The sequence below is a fragment of the Armigeres subalbatus genome, chromosome 2, assembly GCF_024139115.2.
Source record: "Armigeres subalbatus isolate Guangzhou_Male chromosome 2, GZ_Asu_2, whole genome shotgun sequence".
Classification (NCBI taxonomy): Eukaryota; Metazoa; Arthropoda; class Insecta; order Diptera; family Culicidae; genus Armigeres; species Armigeres subalbatus.
In genome coordinates, this window is record NC_085140.1 from 444794925 (window position 1) to 444816817 (window position 21893).

Sequence of the window (21893 nt, forward strand, 5' to 3'; positions counted from 1 at the left end):
TTTAATTGCTATCACAGCTAAAAAAAAAACTACCACAAACTCAATTTTCTATGCATATTTTTCTTCATTATACAATTAAATTCAATTCGAAAGTTGATGGTCTCATTGTTTTGTCCGTCTCTGTATAGTGATGAAAGTCCGCAATGGGTCCCAATGGTTTTATATGGTTTTCCGTTTCTTGGTTAGGTGATCTCTTTGTGGCTTCGTAGATATTCGGGGGAAAATCGGTGCGATCGGTGTTTGGAGTACTTTTCTTCGGTTCGGAATCCTAAAACCCACAATGGCGAGGATAGAATCGAATCTGTACAACGCCGTTTCATAGGTTTTGCTTGCGTTAGCTTCCATGGAGAGCTCTCTACGGTTGCCGAGGTACGAAAGGCTTATTGACATGGAACCGCTCATGGAATTACTGCAAGTCCGATTCGACTGCAGTGCTATACTGGAACACATCTCAGCTCGACGGACTTGAGGATCCCGCCTGCTAGGTTACCTTATACAATTTGGTAATCCTTGCTTCTATGGAATCTTACTTCCACTGTGATGGGAAGAAAAGCCTCTTGCTCCTCCCCGGGACCTTCTACTTCGTTGGTTGCACGTTCCATCAATTCTCCATCGTGCCTATAAAGTTACTTTTACAATACTACCAATCTTTTTACTGAAGAGAAGTTGGCCTGTTGCACTGTTAAGTCCCACTCCTTGGTTTTATCACCGTGTACCTAACCTTTGAAGTGGCTGACGACTCGACGACTTAAAATAGCTAATTCTTCGCAATCTACTCGGTCTAGTCCCCGACGGTGGATTTAGCATACTCCGCTACTCCGATAGAGAATTCAGCCGAGTGTTGAGGTCGGACCACCGATTCCGGTGAAGCCGGGCGTCCTGACAACCCGCAACTGCCGGTATTTCGTCGCGATCTACTCGGTCCCCGGAGGTGGATCTAGCTTTCACCGACGGAGAGTTCCCTGACATTAGAATTTCTCTCGATAACAAATTCTCTATGATCGTCGTTCGTGTCAATCATCTTATTTATTTATTACCAGAGTAAGGCCGGAGTGGCCTGTGCTCCACATAAAAGTCTTCTCTATTCAGCTCGGTCCATGGCTGCACTTCGCCAACCACGCAGTCTGCGGAGGGTCCGCAAATCGTCCTCCACCTGATCGACCCACCTTGCCCGCTGTGCACCTCGCCTTCTTGTTCCCGTCGGATCGTTGTCGAGAACCATTTTCACCGGATTACTGTCCGACATTCTGGCTACGTGCCCGGCCCACCGCAGTCTTCCGATTTTCGCGGTGTGAACGATGGATGGTTCTCCCAACAGCTGATGCAACTCGTGGTTCATTCGCCTCCTCCACGTCCGCCATCTGCACCCCACCATAGATGGTACGCAACACTTTCCTTTCGAAAACTCCCAGTGCGCGTTGGTCCTCCACGAGCATCGTCCAGGTCTCGTGTCCGTAGACGACTACCGGTCTAATGAGCGTTTTGTAGATTGTCAGTTTGGTACGGCGGCGAACTCTATTCGATCGGAGCGTCTTACGGAGTCCAAAGTACGTACGATTTCCAGCCACTATTTTCGTCTTCGAATTTCTCTGCTGGTATCGTTATCGGCAATCACCAGTGAGTCCAAGTACACGAATTCTTCAACCACCTCGATTTCGTCACCACATTGACCTTTCTTGAGCCTCTCCCTTCGACGTGTTGATGACTAGCCCAATCCGTTTAGCTTCGCTTTTCAGTTTGATGTAAGCTTCCTCCATCCTCTCAAAGTTTCGTGCCATGATATCAATGTCGTCGGCGAAACCAAATAACTGGACGGAATTCGTGAAAATCGTACCACTCGTGTCAATCCCTGCCCTTCGTATTACTCCCTCCAAAGCGATGTTGAATAGCAGATACGAAAGACCATCACCTTGCCGTAACCCTCTAGGGGTTCGAAGGGACTCGAGAATGCCCCTGAAACTCGAACTACGCACATCACCCGATCCATCGTCGCCTTGATCAACCGTATCAGTTTATCCGGAAATCCGTTTTCGTGCATTAGCTGCCATAGCTGGTCCCGATCGATTGTATCATATGCGGCTTTGAAGTCGATAAATAGATGATATGTGGGCACGTTGTATTCGCGGCATTTCTGCAATACCTGACGTATGGCGAACACCTGGTCTGTGGTAGAGCGTTCACCCATAAATCTCGCCTGGTACTGCCCCACGAACTCTCTTGCAATTGGTGTTAGTCGGCTACATTAAATTTGGGAGAGTGCCTTGTAGGCGGCGTTCAGCAATGTGATTGCGCGGTAGTTGCTACAATCAAGCTTATCGCTACAATCAAGCTTTTGTAGACGGGACACACGACACCTTCCATCCACTGAGAATCTCATCCTCCCAAACCTTGGTGCAGCGTGCATCGTGCAAAGCGCAGCGCTCTAGCCAGTGCCTCACCACCGTGTTTAAACAGCTCTCCTGGTAGTTGGTCAACTCCAGGGGCTTTGTTGTTTTTCAGCCGGCCGATTTCCTCCTGGATTTCCTGGAGATTTGGAGCCGGAAGTCGCATGTCCAGCGCGCGTGCTCCTAGGTTCATTACCATATCGCCACCGTTGTCTGGCATATCGCCATTCAGGTGCTCTTCGTAGTACTGCCGCCACCTTTGGATCACCTCACGCTCGTTTGTAAGAAGGTTCCCGTTTATATCCTTACACATATCGGGCTGTGGCACGTGGCCCTTACGTGAACGGTTCAACTTCTCATAGAACTTTCGTGCGTTATTAGCGCGGTACAGTTCCTCCGTCTCTTCACGGTCTCGATCTTCCTGCTGGCGCTTTTTCCTCCGGAAAATCGAGTTTTGTCTGTTCCCCGCCCGTTTGTATCGTGCCTCGTTCGCCCTCGTGCGGTGATGCAGCAATCTCGCCCATGCTGCATTCTTCTCCTCAACTAACTGCTCACATTCGCCGTCATAGTCGTTTCTCTGATCCGGAGCCAACGTGCCTAGTGCAGCGGTTGCTTCCAATGGCGGATCGAATATCTCTCCAGCCATCTTCAAGAGATGCTGCGCCTGGCTGCTCTTCCGTTGGGAGTGCCACTTCCAGCTGCTGCGCGTAGTCTTGGGCTAGTCTACCGTAGACTGGCCCAGGAAACAAAAGGTTGTCTGATTCTACGGTCTGATTTCTTACCCAAAGGCACCCCCAGGATTGTGCCTTTGGGTAAGAAAATTAATCTCTGAAAATTTCAGCTCAATCGCTTGTTGCATGAGCTGACGCATTTGATTTGAAGTTTGTATGGTGGTTTCAGCCAGAATGCATAGGAAAATACAACTCCGTCACTCTTTTGTTCGGGAAGTTGGTTCAGTATGTCCGATTGAGCTCAGAATTGCAACAAAGGCAGTGGATATGTTAAAGATCAATTCCACAAAACAGAGTGGCCCAGCCTTGTATGGGGAGAAAAAAAGTTGTCGAATTCTACGGGGCACCCCCCAGGATTGTGCCTTTGGGTAAGAAAATCAATTTCTGAAAGTTTCAGCTCAATCGCTTGTTGCATAAGCTGGCGCAATTGATTTGAAGATTAGAGCGTTGTCCGTAAGTTGCACGATTTTGATGTCTGTGCTTGCGATGCACGTACGGGATTGGATGGTTTACCGATTTCAAACAGTGCCTTTCGAGACTCGATTTTACAATATTTTCCTGAAGGAAGTAATCCTACGTCAAAAAACTATCAATCCTGCAAATTTAACCAGCACTGTGCCGGGTGCCATATCTGATTGACTGGACAACGCTGTGTCTGTATTCAGTCTGCCCACTTTTAACTACTGAACTGTCGGATTCGGATATCATTCGCGATAGCGAGCTGATCAAATTAACCACCTTGACCTTATTTCATACAGAAACTTAAGTGGTTCATGGTGTTATAGCAATTACATACCAATCGTCACAAATTTTAACCGATTCCCCAATAAAAGGATCATTGAAGGAAGAGAAAATGCTATTACACGTAAGTATATTCTGGGAAAAAAGGGAGTAGCAAGAGTTGTAAAAAGTTCATTAAAAGTGTTTAAGAAAAGTCTAAAAAGTAAAGAATTAAGATTTTTTTAAGTGTCTAAATATTACAAAATAATAAACATTGCTTTTCACCAGTGCTAAAGATAATCAATATCTTGCTGGAGTGCACAACAGTCGAGATTAGACTCAATTGCGCGGAATATTTTCAGATCATCGCCAAACATAAGTTTCGACGATTTCAGACGGGTAGAGAAGTCGTTGACAAACAGGATGAAGATTAGTGGTCCAAGGTGACTTTTCTGGGGAACCCCCGACGGTATGTCAAAGCTGGGCAAAATGACTCCGTTAATACTAATGAAGTTTTACATTTACAAGAAGTACATTTCAATTTGTCGACAGCGAGCAGATGGGAAACTTTGTCGAATATTGCTGGTCAATAAATCAATTGCACTACGACTACGTTCGTCTTTTGATGTACATAATGTCCCTGTCGAACACCCGCTGTTTTACGATTGATTTTTGACTTCCAGTCGATGGAGTGCATCAGGAGGTATACCATCCCTGCTGATACTGCTAAATGTATTTTTAACGTGAAGTAACCCGTGCGCAGTTTTTTTTGTAGAGGGATGAAGGCAAATCTTGAAACAGACACTTGAAATTATCACTCAGGGAGTGGGACGGAACGCCGGACCCACTAAATCCACCCAAGCAACGGAAGGTTACATGATTTACCCTCTCTACTAACATCCTGGTTCCCCCAGGACCTGCCTTCCAGCATTACTTCTGGCGGATAGGCCGTAGTTAATGTACTTACTCAATCACGCTCACACAGGCACTCATCCCGTATGGGTGCTCTCTCTAACATACCCTCTGACACACCCTGACACTCTCTCTGACGCACCATATGAGTCTTACTTGGATGCTCACCACTGACATACCATGTGAGTCTAATTTGGGTGCTCACCCTTTACGCACCATGTGAGACTAACTTGGATGCTCACCCTACCACCTGATTCACGCTCCAGCACACCAATCTGAGACTTATTTAGGTGCTCACTCTAGCACACCCTGCCACTCCTCCTGACACACCATGTGGGACATACTTAGGTTCTCACTTCTGACATGCCATGCCAGGCTGCCTTGGATGCTTACTCTACTTTTCTCTGCCATCCCTCGAGGTGTCGATAGCGATAGGTACCAACAGTTCTACGCTACGACCCTCCTACCTCGGTATGTGCAGTCCATACTAACACCTATGCGCTCACTCTTCTGCCATGCATCGTGGTGGCGACTGCGGTTGCCAACCGCTGCGACACTCTTACTCGACATGCGCAATCCTCTCATTCACTTCCCCGCGCTCAGCCTTTTTTCGCTCTAACTAACCAATCACAAGTTAGTCATGCTTGTCTACTGCTGCTCGGCGCGCCAGATTCTCTGCAAACAGCAGGCAATCTGAGTGGTTGCAGTCGAAAATGCGTTCCACTTCTCCACCGCTTGGCACATCTTCTGGATAAGGGTATCCGGGGTTGTGTCCCGACCGCAAATGTCTAGCATAGCTCTTCGTTCGACGTCGAAACGAGGACATACGAACAGTATGTGCTCTGCAGTTTCGTCAACACCTGGGCAGTCAGGGCAGACGGGGCTCTCCGCGTGCCCAAACCTGTGGAGGTACTGCCGGAAGCAGCCATGGCCTGACAGGAATTGTGTTAGATGGAAGTGAACTTCCCCATGGAGTCTCTTCACCCAGCTCTATATATTAGGTATCAGCCGGTGGGTCCACCTACCTTTAGAAGAGTTATCCCACTCGCGCTGCCATCTTGCAACCGAAGTCACCCTGATGCGTTCGCGGGCTCCTCTGGTGCCACGTAGCTCGAAACACTCCTCGTCTTCCCGGATGACCAATCCGACTGGCATCATGCTGAAACACATCAAGCGGCAGGTGCTCTCCAGTGGCCTACGTCTACTGGCACACACCTTGGAACTGTTGGACATCCTCCACCGTGCTGATCGCGTGTGCTGCGGTCAATTCTACCTCGGAAATTGACTCCCCGTAGACCTCCAAGGTTACGTCATCTGCGAAGCCGTTATACAAAAGGTTCCATAGTACCGGGCCCAGTATTGAATCTTGCGGAACTCCTGCGGTAATAGGTACGCTTCTCTAACCGGCATCGGTTTCGTATAATAGTACACGGTTCTGGAAATAGCTTTCCAAAATCCGGTACAGGCCCACCGGCAGGCTAAGCCGGTGTAACGAGAGCGCGATGGCATCCCAGCTTGCGCTGTTGAATGCGTTCTTCACAGCAAGTGTCACTACCACCAAGTTTCTTTACCACCGAGTTTATAGCGTCCAACGTGGGCTTACCCTTGCGAAAATCGAACCCGTGCGCAGTATAGGATACCTCATCTGTTGTGCTGTTGTGAAATCATCGTCATCTTGGGGACTGACAGAGTAGCGTGGACTGCAGATCAGCTACCGAATTATTATTATTATTATTTATTAAAGGAAAATACAAACCAAGGCTGGTTCATCTTTAAAACTGCAATGGAACTCTCATGAGTATCTCTGTACACTGAAGTAGGTTTTGAAATGGGGGATTCGTACCAGGTGAAAATTAACCGAGTTACTCCCAAAAACCGCGTAAATCCCAAACATTGCACAAAAAAGACTTCATTACTATTTTCTGAAAAAAAAACCGCGTAAACCTGAAAAAGCGCGTTAAAAACGTGTTAAACTTATATATTCAGTGGCGTCGCGTAACCTCACTTTTTACCTGTGCACTGCCCCAAAAAATGAAAATTTTGATAATTTGAGTTTGACAACCCAAATGGAAAATAAAATTATCAGAGTCATTTAAACTAATCAATATCTAGTTATTCTATGCATTTCTGCAGACCAATTCCTTAAATTTAAGTCCAGTGCACAGGTAGATTGAGGTTAGGGAAACGCCACTGTATATATTACCCAATATGTGCCTCAAATCTGCCGGTGGTCCATTACGGACATGGAACATGGAAAGGCAGTATAGAATTAGCTGTCAGATTTTTTGAGCAGAAGGTGTTGCGTACAATACTCAGTAAGAGGCTGTCGTATCCGCCGTGTGGCGCATACGCATGATTACGAGCTGTATCATATGTTCAAAGAAAACAAATCAATGCTGAGCTATCAATTGACTTTTTATATTGGAGTAGAAGAAGTTTTTTTCAAATAATCTCCGATGAAATATTTTGAAACGCCCGTACCTCATTTCTAATGACCTTGCCTGACTTTCTGTAAAAAATATCAGGATAACTAAGGACAAATATAGAATCTCGTGTAGATTGGCATTTCTATACAATTGCATTTGCAACATTTATTAACATCTGCATTGAATTGATCAAAACATTTGAAACCAGCCAGTTCTCATCTCCTGTGAAATATGAACTATGACAAAGATCCGCCTCACGCAATATCTATGGCAAGGAAAATCCCAAATCGCATTATAACCCCTTATCGAATACGCTTGCTCCACCGAATGACCTAGTAAACTTGTTTACATCATACACATACACACCTCATGCCGCCTAGTTCCTGTTCGCGATCTTGCATCATACGACGCTCTCGCATCACAGTGGTCACCGCGCCCGCGCCCTATAGTGTCCAGTCGTTGTCCTCTTCGCCGTACGGCGCTGGTCTGGTGCTGCACCGCGCTCGCTGCTGAGTGCTGCGCTGACTTGAGTTGTGGTTCGCCGAGCAACAAGAAGCCCGCTTTTAGCACGACATATTATGCATGATAATAACAAAGCAAAACGGACGCAGAGTTGCGGACGTCATCGCGACTGACGGAGGAGAGCGTGTATTTTTAATTAGTCACTCTGCCTAATAATAAAATCAGTATCATTCCACCGCATAGGTTACCGGGCCAGCATTTGTGCCAACTACTATTGGAAGAAGTGTGGCAGAAAAATGAAGTTATTCAACTGCGCACCGCAATGAAAGAAAGTTACTTGGATTTTAGTCTCCACGCGTGGCTCACTCCAATATGCGAATTTCAGCCCTTTGCGTTGCTGGTTGTTTTTTTTTCTGAGTCATTGTCAGGTTTTCGAATAATTTTACTAGACATGAATTTGGTACAAGAAATGTCCTAATCTCAATGATTGAGTCTTTCAGGTTATCTAAACAGTGGTAATTTACATAATGATCTGAGGGACGAAGATCAGTCATAATTCTGTCAGGCGTATGATCAATACTAACAAATCGTGTTTGATTTTTGCTAAATCTTAAGGTGACACGGGAAGCACGAACAATCATCAAATCGTTATCATTTTCATCATTGAATGCTTAATTTTTTCTCTACAACAAATATGATTTTGAAAAATTATCTTCGGCGCGTGCTTACTCGCGATCTACATGCTGATACATTTACAGTTACATCAAACAACGGAAAACCGAAATACGCCGCTCCAAAGTTACGAGGTGAAAATGCCAGAAAGAGACAAAAGATAGGAAAAATAACACGGTGTTTAGTGCCTCCCCGAGTCACCTTAATCACTGCTCACAAGTATGAAACAATTTTGCTCGAATCAAAAGCAGCACTGGCCACACATCTGAATAGATTAAATTCGTTTGATTGAGTGTGCGTGCAAAGAAAGATCGAGTTCGCTTTCGATATGCTTAATCTGCAGGGCTGTTTGGAAATTTACGGAACTGTGCCTACGAAACTAGCAACTTTTCAATCCTTTGAATTAGGAGAATGATAACGCCAACGCGTTTGCAGTTATATTTTTTAGAGTACAGAAAAATTGATTATGGTTCAATTTCCGATAAAAATAAAGACATGTTAAAAATATTTTGAGCGGGGTGCTCATTAGATAAGCTATTTCATGTAATAAAATTTAAAAATGAAAAAAAAAACTTAACTGAATGAGTAATCGAAGATCAAATAAAAGATCATCATAACACCATGGGCCCTCGATAATTTGAACGGTACCTCATTTATATTACCGGAGTTCATTTTTTTATTTGATTTACTTAGACAATTATTAAAGCTCTTTCAGTGGAATGTCTTCAACTGTCAGAAGACAAGTTTAGTACTTTCCATTTAATTTCATCCCGTATCTGCAAAGATTACAAAACATGGTGAAATAAAATGGAAAGTACTAAACTCGTCTTATGACAGTAACTGTTGAACTTCTAGTTACTTTATGAGCATCAGATTAACCGGTTTCTGGCTGCTCTCTTTGCTGTTTTGTTTTGATTCTGCGTTCCGTTTCACGATGTTCCATTATTCTTTTCTCGATTTCACGTGCTGAATGACGTTTGAACATTTTTTAATTTGAACGATTTTTGAACCTACGGGGTTCAATTTAAAAAATGTTCAAATCAAAAACGGCCATATTACCGGGGGTCAACGGAATGTTATTATAATTTTAATTAATGATTTGCACTTCAATCATTCATTCGAGTAACAGCCCTGTTTTAGTAGCTCTTCGGATCTGATGCTGACTGTGACTTAACTACCATAACAACACATTCATCTTGCGTGCGATCACGACTCACAAAATAAGGAGCCAAACCTCACCGTTGCTGGCCTACCTGTTTATGTTGCAGCCTCATATCCACAATCGTTCATTATGAGAAACTACTACCGATAAAGGTGGTCGCGGTCGTGCTGCGCGAGATTGGGAAGCATATGGGTGAACTGGTGAGATGAGAGGACGCAAGAAAATGAGAATCGTGATTGCATTTCGATTGGAATGGGAAACGTGCAAGTAGCAGCGCATAAACAAAACTCATTATTCGAGCAGCAGTGCTGCTGGATATTTATTGCGACCAAAATAAACTGCAGATAATCAAAGGCGTATTTTGCTTGAATAATTGAGCAAAATCCCAATGAAACCGTTTGATTGAGAAACTGTCTAGCTACACAAAAGATATTTTAGTTACAAGATAAAGATTGTCGCTTCGGTTCCCTTTGTTCTGCTATTGGGTATCGAACTGCCAGTCGTATGTATTTTTCCTTCATTGACATATAGCACCATATACCCGAGCAGGAGAAATTACCTCAATAATACCTCATTCTGTTACTGATATCAAACTCTGGTATGAACTAGCCTTGCATACGAGGTAAAATACCAAAAAATAATACGAAAAACTAATATGCACAATACTTCAGGCATAACATACTCTGGTATTACAATATCAAACGTATCACAAATTTTTATTCGTTTGATATTGAAATACCTAAGTATGTTGTGCCTAATGTATTTTGCATATAAAATTTTGGTATTATTTTTTAGTATTTTACCTCTTATGCAAGGCTAGTTCACACCAATTTCTGTTATCGAGGGCGTCGCTTCTGCAAAAGATGTTCCGCACAGCGACGACAACGACAATCTTTAGCTTGTAACTAAAATATTTGTTGGTAACACAATGAAGAGTAAGTAAGAAAAAGGGTTAACAAATAAAAACAAAAACAACTCCTATATTAATGCCATTTAGTAGCATAGTCTAATACAGTGGAGGAAATAAGTATAGCATTTTCACTGTTTTTCATTCAAAATGGTCATGATTAAGGATCAATATCTTAATTCCTAGTGATTAGATTGGTTTCATATCTTTTGTCGTCCAGCCTAAAATGACTCGAACTTTAAGCCAACGAATGTTAGCGCAAAATAATTATAACGTACACCACTTTTATATGGAGTTCAATATAAAAGTGGTGTACGTTATAATTCTTTTGCGCTGAAAAGGTCATAAGCAACAAAACTGCATACAAATAACATGCAATGGGTTTGTGAGTCACTCCAAAATCGAACTATTATAGAAGTCTCGGAGACTCATGATGTTATATATCAATCGACTCAGCTCGTCGAACTGAACAAATGTCTGTCAGTCCGTGTGTATGGGTGTGTGCACACGAAAACCGAAAAACATTGGAAACTTTAATATAATAATACAATCACGATCGGTCATTGCGTTTAAAAGTTATGAAGAAAATGGTATGTTGAACCATAAAGCTTGGTTGGTTGATTCGCTATACAGCGTTTGCAAGACCCGTAATGTAGGCAATTATTTGTGATGTGTATCACACTTAGGCGAAACCAAACGATTGAAACGAGAATAGCATCGTCACCGCTAGGTGAATTAATATGGGTTTTTCTTATTATAAACTTATGTCCTTTTACTAGTTTCTAGAATGAAATAAGATTTATTTGTCAGTGTATTCAAAGTTCATTAAAACACAAAGCAATTTTCAAACTTAGCTTTGAAATAGTATAAAGTTCTTAGAAAACTTAAATGAAGATAATTTTTCGTTTGTCCTATGAAAATCTCTCTACCGCAAAATCCAGTAATTTACTTGAATTGTTTTTCAAAATTCGGCGATGGGCACTCAGCAAGCAAAGAGAATCAATTTCCATATTACGAGTTCATATATCCCATTAAAATTCCACCACTTAATCAAGCAAAGAGAATTAAAACGCTGTTCAGCCATTGTCAACCTCAGACAGTTTTTTACTCTGCGCATTATGCTGAAAGATCTTTTTATTGTTCATGTGGTACAAGGCTGAGCAAGTGCTTTTAATAGCAGGATAGCAATAGCAAGGGAAAATGAGCGAGCTTCGTCATTAAGATCGATAAGATCGAGTTCACTAACCAGTGGCGTCGCGTAACCTCACTTTTTACCTGTGCACTGACCCAAAAAATGAAAATTTTGATATTTTGACAGTCCAAATGGAAAATATAATTATCAGAGTCGTTTAAACTAATCAAAATCAAGTAATTCTATGCGTTTCCGCACACAAATACCTTACGCGCAGTGCACAGGTAGATTGAGGTTAGGGAAACGCCACTGACTTTCACATTTTTCCTCGTTGAGATCATATTGAACCATTGTTGGTAGCATAATTAATGCCATCCACTAAAACTTTCGAGCTACGCTTTAACTCTTCCAATGCCAACCTTTTGATGTTTGTGGGATAAAACAATGACAACGCATAAGCCGGGACACTGTCCTCTCCAAACCGAGTTGACATAATAAGGGATTCAAGATACGGAATGATCAGTGCTCATTCCAGTATTCCAAAACTGAGGACTATATGAGACCGGACTGGATTATCATGTGCTTTTATATGGTATTTTATACATTTATGTGCTGCGTAGTTCTTGGCGGAGTCATTTTAAATCCTACTGTCTCTGTCACTGAATATGCTTCGATTAACAGTTCTTTTGGCACGTTGTCCCGATGTTTCTTAACTATGCAGAGAACGTTTTGAATGTATATCTCAAATAGCAACATATCAACGTATTTTTTCTACATTACATTGACAACTCAAATGCTGAATATTTCACAATCAGCTTTAACGATAATATTAAATTCGGATTTTTGTCCACCCGGGACGTAATTGATATGAACTTTTACGTATCGCTACGTTTCTTTCACCAGCAAGTGTTTTCAATGATTCAATGTTGCTATCAACATTTGAATTGGAAACCGAAAATGCTGGAAGCCGGAAATGCTTTTATATTTCTGAGACCAACGTGTTTGGCAAAGGTTAAGATTGTTGGGTATACAATATACAATTATACCAATGGACCAAATGAAAAAGTTGATTACGTCCTTGATCGAACTCATGCATTCCAAATTTGTGGGACCTAATACAGATCATTAACGACTGGGTTCAATCGATGACTCATCGGTTGCGGCAGCTCAGGATAGGCTTCGAGCGATGCTGGATGGTGGTGAAGGGATAGAGCGCGGACCGACTTGGCTTGACGATAGTGGGATGTGCTTCGCTCGTTTTCTTCGGCACTTGTCGTGTCCCAGTTTATTTTGCCACATTAGCGTAGATTTTTTCGAACCAATAGCAGATAGCAAGAAAGTAGGAATGTTCTTTGCAGTGTTTGAAAGAGGTAGATTGCCTTTTATAGTGAATGACCATTGATATTTACCCACAAAGAACGAAATAAAAAATACGTCTGTTTGTCTCTGAAGCTGAGCTGCAACTCAGTTAATGAATAAAGGTTTAATCAATCAGCATTTCTTGTCAGAGCTATTTCGATACTGAATTCAATTTCAAATATATATTTAAAACTCTTTAAGGGAGTACTGTATCCCTATATTAGCTTTGAGGGACGGGACCAATTTGAATTGCAAAATGCAAGTCTATCAAAACATGGTCTTTAAACACTCGACGAACACGGGAGCCGAATCAGGGATTTGAAAGTTACGCAAGGTGAGACTGTTTTCTACTGTGACGGTTTCAACTCGTAGTAAATCAAGTGGAAGCATGTTACCGGCATTTATAAAAAAGATGATTAAATATTATAATAAAAAACAATATAAGCTATCCCAGCTCTACTAAAGTTCTATATCATGGAATGGAAAATAAACTGCAAAAAAAACTATTTTTTTGTGAATGTCTCACTAAAATACAAACAAATATCCCGATTTTATCACCCCCTGGTGAATAGGGCATGTGACAAAATCGGATAAAAATTATATTAAATTTTTTAATTCATTTCACTAATTTAAACAAGCTTTGGAAAGGCACAAGGCGTTAACGGTACCCGTTATTTTTTGTCGAAAATGCTTATAGAATCCTTCACATGTGCGCAGAAGTCATTTATAATAAACCACAGCCGGCGAACATTACTTCATGAAAATCGTTCTAGTTTGCGGAATTCTTTACAGAAATAAAAAGAACGACTGAAATTTAAAAAAAAAAATGGATGATGATGATGATGACGATACTACCATCTATTGATGATGATGACGATACTACCATCTATTGTAGCAAGACACCTGCCGATAGCACTGGCCATATCTGACAAACGATTTGACTTGTCATAAGACGAATTTGTACAATTCCATTTAATTCCACCACTTTATTGTACCTTTGACAGAAACGTATTTCGACCTCAGCTGTAAGGCCGTCTTCAGTGTCTCGTACTTTACTCGACTTATACGTATCTGTCAAAGGTACAATAAAGTGGTGGAATTAAATGGAATTGTACAAACTCGTCTTATGACAAGTAAATACATTCTACTAAAATCTTAAAATAATGTTCGTATCAAATCGATTTGATCATGATTATACTACTGTTTGTATTTCATCAGACTCCTGTATAAAGGGCCAAACATTTTTGGGGTGACAAAATCGGGTCGAAAACGTGATAAAATCGGGTGTAGACAAAATCGGGGAGTAACAAAATCGGGTCAACGCTGTATTATACCTAGTAAAAAGGTTATACTATTTTATAATTTTTCGAAAGAGCAATTCAGTGTTACTTTTGAGCCTACAAATCCTGATAAAATTTAAAATACATACGAAAAACCAAGATTGTGCGTCACGTCTACTTGAATATGGATAACGATTTCTGTACAGTCATGGTTCTGGTAGATTTTTCTCTCGGCTTCAATTGCGTGAACCATCAAACCCTTGACACTAAACTTCGAAACGAGTTTTTTTTCTCTCGAGGAGCACGTGCTTTACTGTCTTCATTTCTCGATGGCCGGAAACAATCAGTACGAGTGGGAGATATCGTGTCTAATGAACTTGACACCCGCGACGGCACGCCGCAAGGATCATGTCTCAGTGCACTTCTCTTCAGCGTATATATCAACAGTCTGGCTGCATCACTGAAATGTAGCTACCATCTTTAGGCCGACGCACAGAGGGACGAATCCTTAGAAAGAGGGTCAAAAGGTCATTTTTCAAAATGATGTATTCTATTTTTTAAATATTTTTCTCGCATTATACAGGCTATAAAACATTGTAAATTACTTTGGTTGAGTCAATTGGACGATATTGTGCCCATTGGGGTACCTTTGAAGTTGGCATGTAAACTGTTTTTAACACCATTGATAATATATAAATATGAGGTATGATATCTTTGCAATATTTTTCAAATTTGTTATTCAATCATTTCAAACTCAATACATCTTCAAAGATAACATAATCAACTATCAGTTGCATACATTATGTCACAATTTCATGAAATATTCACCCTTGGCTTATGGAGTTGAATTTAGGCTTATTTCGAAATTTACTCATTTCGTGGTGTTTTCATGTGGTCAGAAAACAATTTACCCATCGTTACCCAGCGCTGAAAATCGCATGGCTACTACTTTACATTATATATTTTCAAACTAAACCAAATTTAGGGCCCGCCAGGGCCCGCAGGTTTTTTCCGAGGCATTTGAAAATGACGTAAAATACATGAAAATGTATGTATATGTACTGAATGCTACAATCACAACAATCGTTATGAAAGTAGTTGAAAATGATAAAATTTCATCACAGTAAGTATAATAAACCCATTTGTTCTCATTTTAAGCCATATTTGTACTTTTGACCGTCTTTTTTTCAATCCGTCCCACTGTGCGACGATCTTCAAATTTACATCTCCGGTCCGTCTTCAGCAATAGACAGACTGGTGCATGCGATCAACGTTGACCTTGAAGCAATTGTTTGTTGGGCCGATGACAACTTCTTGGCTCCTAACCCGAAGAAAACACAGGCGATTATTTTCACCAAACCCGGACTGTCACTGCATAAGCCAACATAAGTTTCTATGGTGAAACCGTACCGTTTTCGAAAGAGGTAACTAATCTTGGTTTCCCCTGTCTTAAGACGAGTTTATACAATCCCATTGAATTCCACCACTTAATTGTATCCTGACAGATACGTATTTCGACCTCAACAGTAAGGCCGTCTTCAGTGTCTCGACGGCCTGAAGACGGCCTTACTGTTGAGGTCGAAATACGTATCTGTCAAGATACAATTAAGTGGTGGAATTCAATGGGATTGTATAAACTCGTCTTAAGACAGGTGAAAACATTCCACTAAAAAGCTCAAAATAATTTTCTTATTAATCTTGGTTTGAAAATGGATTGTAATCTAACATGGTCCCACCAGGTAAACAATCTTGTTCAGAAAACGTACATTGTACTATGTACGTTCCGCCGGTTTACCTCGGTACTTTCCATCCAAACCCGACGAAAGCTGGTACAAGCAGTGATCATGCCCATTTTCCTGTATGGTGATGTAATTTATTATCCCGGACTCTCGGCAGCTCTCAAGACCAACTACACCGATGCTTCAAATCTGCTCTACGATTCACCTATAATCTGCGTAGACGCGACTCAACTGCCGGAATTCGGAATTCGATTCTTGGAATCGATCTACCATCCTACTATACCATTTCAGGATATGCTGCTTTATGAGACAGGCCTACCTCGGAGAGTTGCCAGAGTACATCCAGCAACATCTACAATACGGACAACAGCAACGAACAAGTTGCTTGATCATCCCGAGGCATACAACTTGCTGGAATGATCTTCCATTCGAAGCTAAACTAAAACCCACATTTTCCTCATTCAAAGCGTTCACTAACGGGCTTGGTGGTCATATGGCTACCGCTTCTGCCTCATACGCAGGAGGTCGTGGGTTCAATCCCAGGCCCGTTCCATTCCTTATACTTAGTATCTTTTCATAAATTTCTCATGTTCTAGCAATCGCAATCTAGAACTGGAAATGGACTTTCATACTGTTTCCATCTTCTATCCCTATAGGTACCTACACAACTTGATTAGTTCTAGCAGGTAACTGTTAGAATTCGAAATGAGCAAAAAAAAGCTAGTTTCGGCATCCAATTAGAATACACCCAGGTTTTTTTTACACGGTTTGGTTTTGGTCGTTTAAGACCTTCAGCGTCAATGAAACAATGAGTTAACCCCACGAAAAAATTCACAAAAAATCAAAGAAAATTCAGAAGGTATTTAAAAAGCTGTGAAAGTTCAGGTTAACCGAGAAATTAATGATCCAACCGCGTAAAAAAAACCTGGGTGTACACACCATGCTTTCATTCCTATCACATTGGCAACCCGTTTACCAAGACGAACTTCTGCCTAGAACCTAACCCCCAGATTCCAATAAAATTCCGCAGGAACTCGTGGCGAGTGCAGAGGTGTTCTCGGCTTGCAGTGGGCGAGTAACTGCATAATCAATTCCTTCCCATCCCCGATGACCGTAAGGACGTGGCCAGCGCTGTTATCGACAATCCAAAATACTAGAACTCTCGGACTGTGCACATTGAGGTTGGAGAGCAAGTCCCATGCTTCCATCCATTGGTTTCCTGTGCAATTTCGATTGTCCTGGTCGATTACGGAGTAGCATGCTCATGCTCATTCAAAGCGTTCAATAAAAGTCTTGTTTGAAGTTTTAGCTTTTTAATTAAATTTTGTTTCCAGTGCATCCACTTTCAATACTAGTTTGCAGATTTTTTTAAATTATGTTTAGTTTATTTAAAATCCGGCTCTGTATTTTTCTAGTAGCAAACCATCCTTGGCCTTGTAAAAAGTTTAAAACTAATAGGTTATCGTTGAAATAAATATACAAATACAAATACAGAAAATTCAATAAAAATAAAGGAACTTTCAAACAGGTAATATTGAGTTGTCATTAATTCAATACTATCGAAGAGTAGTAAGCTACGCTGGGTAAAAACTAGTAAATTAAAAAGCTTAGGAACTATTTTGTAAATGTTGTTCATATTGACCCGTCGTTGATCTGAAACGGCTGAAACAGAGTTGTCTACTAACAGGTTTTCGTGTCTCATAAAACTAAAATACAAATCAAGGACAAGCCTCCAGGAATCTTAATTTAATTCCACTGGCATTATCAACGGCACAATACTCGATAGGGAGACAACGCACAACTGTCATTTTTATTATTAAATAATTTAAATTTTAAGCTTTTGCTGCGTCACATCTATACGGAGTGGTGTGCCTTTCGAAACGCGAGTGAATTTAGTTTTGGATTCTGGGAGGCTTGTCCTTCATTAATATATGTTTCTTCAAATTATTTATGTCGAATCTTACCTGTCTCCTAAAAGCATGTTTATCCTTTTCCAAAAATTTGTCAATTTCACGCGATTTATAACGCTGCTCGAGCTCCTCTGGACTGACTCTTAGCCGCAACAAATATCCAAAAAAGTCGCCACAGCAGGATCGCGAACAGGATAGCTTTGATAATACACCTTCACCGGTTCCCCCACGCCTTCGGTTATTCACTGTTGCCATTTTCAAAATGCATCACATTACCATCAACGGCAGTCGATCTGCACCAGCATTATCAAAACAGCACCCCCTTGACGGAAGCCACACAATTTGACCTGAACAGATTGCTTCAATTCACTCTCGCCCCGTTAAGGAGATTAATCATCCTCACGATAGACCACCAACACTACTCCAGCCTCAATCAAAACAAAACAACACAATTTCGGGCAGCCGCACCTCGCAAATCGAGCACTTATCTCACCTTCCCCGCGCCAGACTTTTGAGCCGTTCCCAACACCCCACTCAGTAATCAAAGCGGGCCGCGATACTTTTTTTTATCACTACTCTGTCGAGCTGTTTCGACAGTGTGAATCTTCTCGCTGCGTTTGTGTGATACTGAAGCTTGCACTCACACACACAACACTCCCTTGCACCCACAGAAAACACACCCGAGCAGAGGAGAAACGAAATCCAAGAAACGTCACTCTCGCGAAAGGAAATCCATCGGAGTAAAACCCTCGACGGGGACCACTTTTTAGGAACGGAATTTCCGCCGATTCCGACCCGGGAATGCGCAAATTTCACGACAGCAAGCAGCGAATCACGTTCCGAAGCACTTTTGGTGCACTTTCGATGCGGATTTCGGCCGATAACACGTCGAAATTGGCAAAAATTCCTACGAGCGATTTCACATCAACACCGACCGTGCCGAGCTCTTTCACGTATACTAACCGAAGCAGTGCTCGACTTGGGAGCTGCTGTGCGACGACGGTAGCACGACTGCGGCTGTGACGGTCTTCGTTGTGTGAACTAGATGCAACAAAAGAAGAGTGACATGGCGGATGAGTGAGAAGTTTCTGGCGAGGTGAGTGGCGTGAGCAAGCCTGATGAAGGTGGATTCTGCTGCTGTACAAGTTGACAGTGATGTATGGATATTATGAACGGTTTCAATTTTGTGACGGATCTGGTTTTTAAGCTTCTAAAGTGTAATAGATAATTTAAATTTATATCAGTTCCAGAAAATCAAAGCCTAATTGTAGTAATTTAACATCATTTCATAGGGAATGTTAGCAAGTTTGATCTATGATAGCTTGAAAGAAGGATTAAAAGCTTATTTTATCCGTTGAAGTTAACATCATTATTTCAACTTTGATTTTACTATACCCTGTGTACGGAATGGTTATTCTTCTTATTGGCATTACATCATAAAGTACTTCCACAGTTATTAAACCGTGAGGTTCCCAAGCCAAGTTTAACCATTTTTGCATTCGTATATCATTAGACACCACAATAACACTTTTTATGCCCAGGGAAGCCGAGACAATTTCCAAACCGAAAATTGCCGAGACCGGCACCGGGAATCGGACCCAACAACCCTAAGCGTGGTCTTGCTTTATAGCCGCGCATCTTACCGCTAGGCTAAGGAGGGCCCCTAAAGAATAGTTAGATAACTTTAAAATGCTTTTAAAAATTCTGAACAAAATATACTAAAATAATTTTATCTATAATATTTTAAAGTGGTCTTCCTACATGCTAGAGATGTTACTTGTCTTTAACAAAATTAATTCATATTATGTGTCTCGAATGCCGACGAACCTCATTCTGCTAGGAAGTGGGTGGGTGTTGAGCACATGTTTCTCACTCACGAACCATGCTTATCTTCTCACATGCACCGGAGGCTTCGCCAGCTTCTGAGCAGCAGAATGGATACCATTTGTAGAGCTGGTTGTGTTTGTGCAAAAGCTACGTAGCATGCTTATGTTGTGTTGTTGTTCTTCCTTCGCCGAATTTATTTATGTTGCACATTTTGGCTCGATCCCCACCCTTCCTTCACCGTCTCAACGAGGTGAAACGGTTCAAGCAAATTTAAGCGCTTAGGAAGCGGGATTTTAAATTTTGCATTAAATAGAATTCATGTAGCATGGGGAAGATGAGTGCAAGCGCCTTTTATGCTTTTATGATTTTGTTACTCTTTGCTGCCGGTTGAAATGCTGCTGCTTGCGGCTTGGTGCTAGTGAGGGAGGACGGAAGAGATCGTCAGAAAATGGCAAATGACAAAAAAGACACTAAACGGTGGATAGAGAAAGCAGTTTAGGAGTTTTTTTTGTGTAGGTATGGTCTCCGGCTAAGCATGGATGAGAAGCACATTATGCACCAAAAGGTTTGAACAGGGAACGGTCTCTGCACAGTTTCGCGCCGAGATGGTTTTACCAAGAATAGGACCACCAAGGCCAGCTTGGCTGAATTGAGTTCCTTTCGAGCCAGGTAGCTTTTTGTTAAGCTAGTTTGGATTTGGATGAATGGATCACGTTTTATTGCAATTACTTATCCATTCGTGAAAATGAGGATTCTCCGCGGAGCTTAGTATTTAAAATCCTTATAGCCTATTCAGATTACGAGCTTAATGGCATGATAAGGAGTAGGTACCTTGATGTCAAAGTTCACTCATCTTAGAAACCCCCCTCCCCCAGCGTGGACAATTGCTTATACAAATTTTCAAAAATTTGTGCGAATTATGAACATTCGCCATACCCCCTCCCTCTAAACTGTCGACGTGGTATATGGACAGCCCCATAGGGTATTAGATTTGATTTTATGAACGACTGTCGAATCTAATTAGGGTCATCATCTGGATTACTCCCTCCCCTATATCACAGAGAACTGACGTTCATCTTCATTCGTGCAATTGTGTGAAACTTTGCACTGATAATTTTGAAGTATATCTTTATGCCCCCGTTGTGCGGTACTAGTGTGCTGATAAATATTATTTTCGGCTGTTCGGCCACATTGAGAGTTGACGTAAAGTCAATGTCAACTTCTCTCCACGAACAGCCTAGATAGCCGTGTGGTGTCGGCAGCTGGTTATCTGGCTAAGAATAACATTACGGATTGCCTGTTCCAGTGGTAAAATTCCACCATACAGGTGACCCCTAATTTTCGGTGTGATGCGGCTTTATGCTTACCGTGCCTACGAATGAATGGCTAGGGGGGTCTAATAAGAACCTAACCGTAAACGGAGCCTGTGAAGCACCAGGGCCCCCTTCACAGTATTTTAGCCCTCGCTGCGCTAACCGGAGCTATGGCGGAGTTGACTTTTTACTTCTCCGAGATAATCGGCTATTCTTATTCAACCTCATCGTGAGGTTAAATAAGAGTAGGGTTATGAATATGTGTTTTAATTAGTTTTCAACAAATTGTCACCTATATGGATTCGCATTATGCGTTTTTTCACAGTGTACTCTGTGTCTCGTCCTTGACGTTTGGCTTCGGCTACTCTTGTTCAATCTCAACGTGAGGTTAAATAAGAGTGGGGTTATGAATATGTGTTTTATTTAGTTTTCAACAAATTGTCACCTATATGGATTCGCATTATGCGTTTTTCACAGTGTACTCTGTGTCTCGTCTTTGACGTTCGGCTTTGGCTACTCTTGTTCAATCTCAACGTGAGTGTGGGGTTATGAATATGTGTTTTACTTAGTTTTTCAACAAACTTCCACCTATATGGATTCGCATTAGGCGCTTTTCACAGTGTGCTCTGTGTCTTGTCCTTGACGTTCGGCTTCGGGTACTCTTGTTCAATCTCAACATGAGGTTAAATAAGAGTGGGGTTATGAATATGTATTTTACTTAGTTTTCAACAAATTGTCACCTATATGAATTCGCATTATGCGGTTTTCACAATGTACTTTGTGTATGTTACCTATATGGATTCGCATTATGCGTTTTTTACAATGTACTTTGTGTATGTCACCTATATGGATTCGCATTATGCGTTTTTTACAATGTATGCTTTGTGTATGTTACCTATATGGATTCGCATTATGCGTTTTTCACAGTGTACTCTGTGTCTCGTCCTTGATGTTCGG

At 41.6% G+C, this 21893-nt stretch overlaps 1 protein-coding gene across 1 annotated transcript in view; it reads right to left on the bottom strand.

Moving 5' to 3' along the window:
• The window catches only part of LOC134213687 (guanine nucleotide-binding protein subunit alpha homolog), a 57688-nt gene extending 38927 nt beyond the window's left edge, over positions 1 to 18761 (bottom strand). Inside the window, exon 1 of the mRNA XM_062692964.1 lies at positions 17851 to 18761. Within this exon, the coding sequence (XP_062548948.1) occupies positions 17851 to 18051 (201 nt within the window). The 5' untranslated portion in view covers positions 18052 to 18761. The remainder of the gene's footprint in view (positions 1 to 17850) is intronic.
• Between the last annotated feature and the right edge of the window lie 3132 nt (positions 18762 to 21893).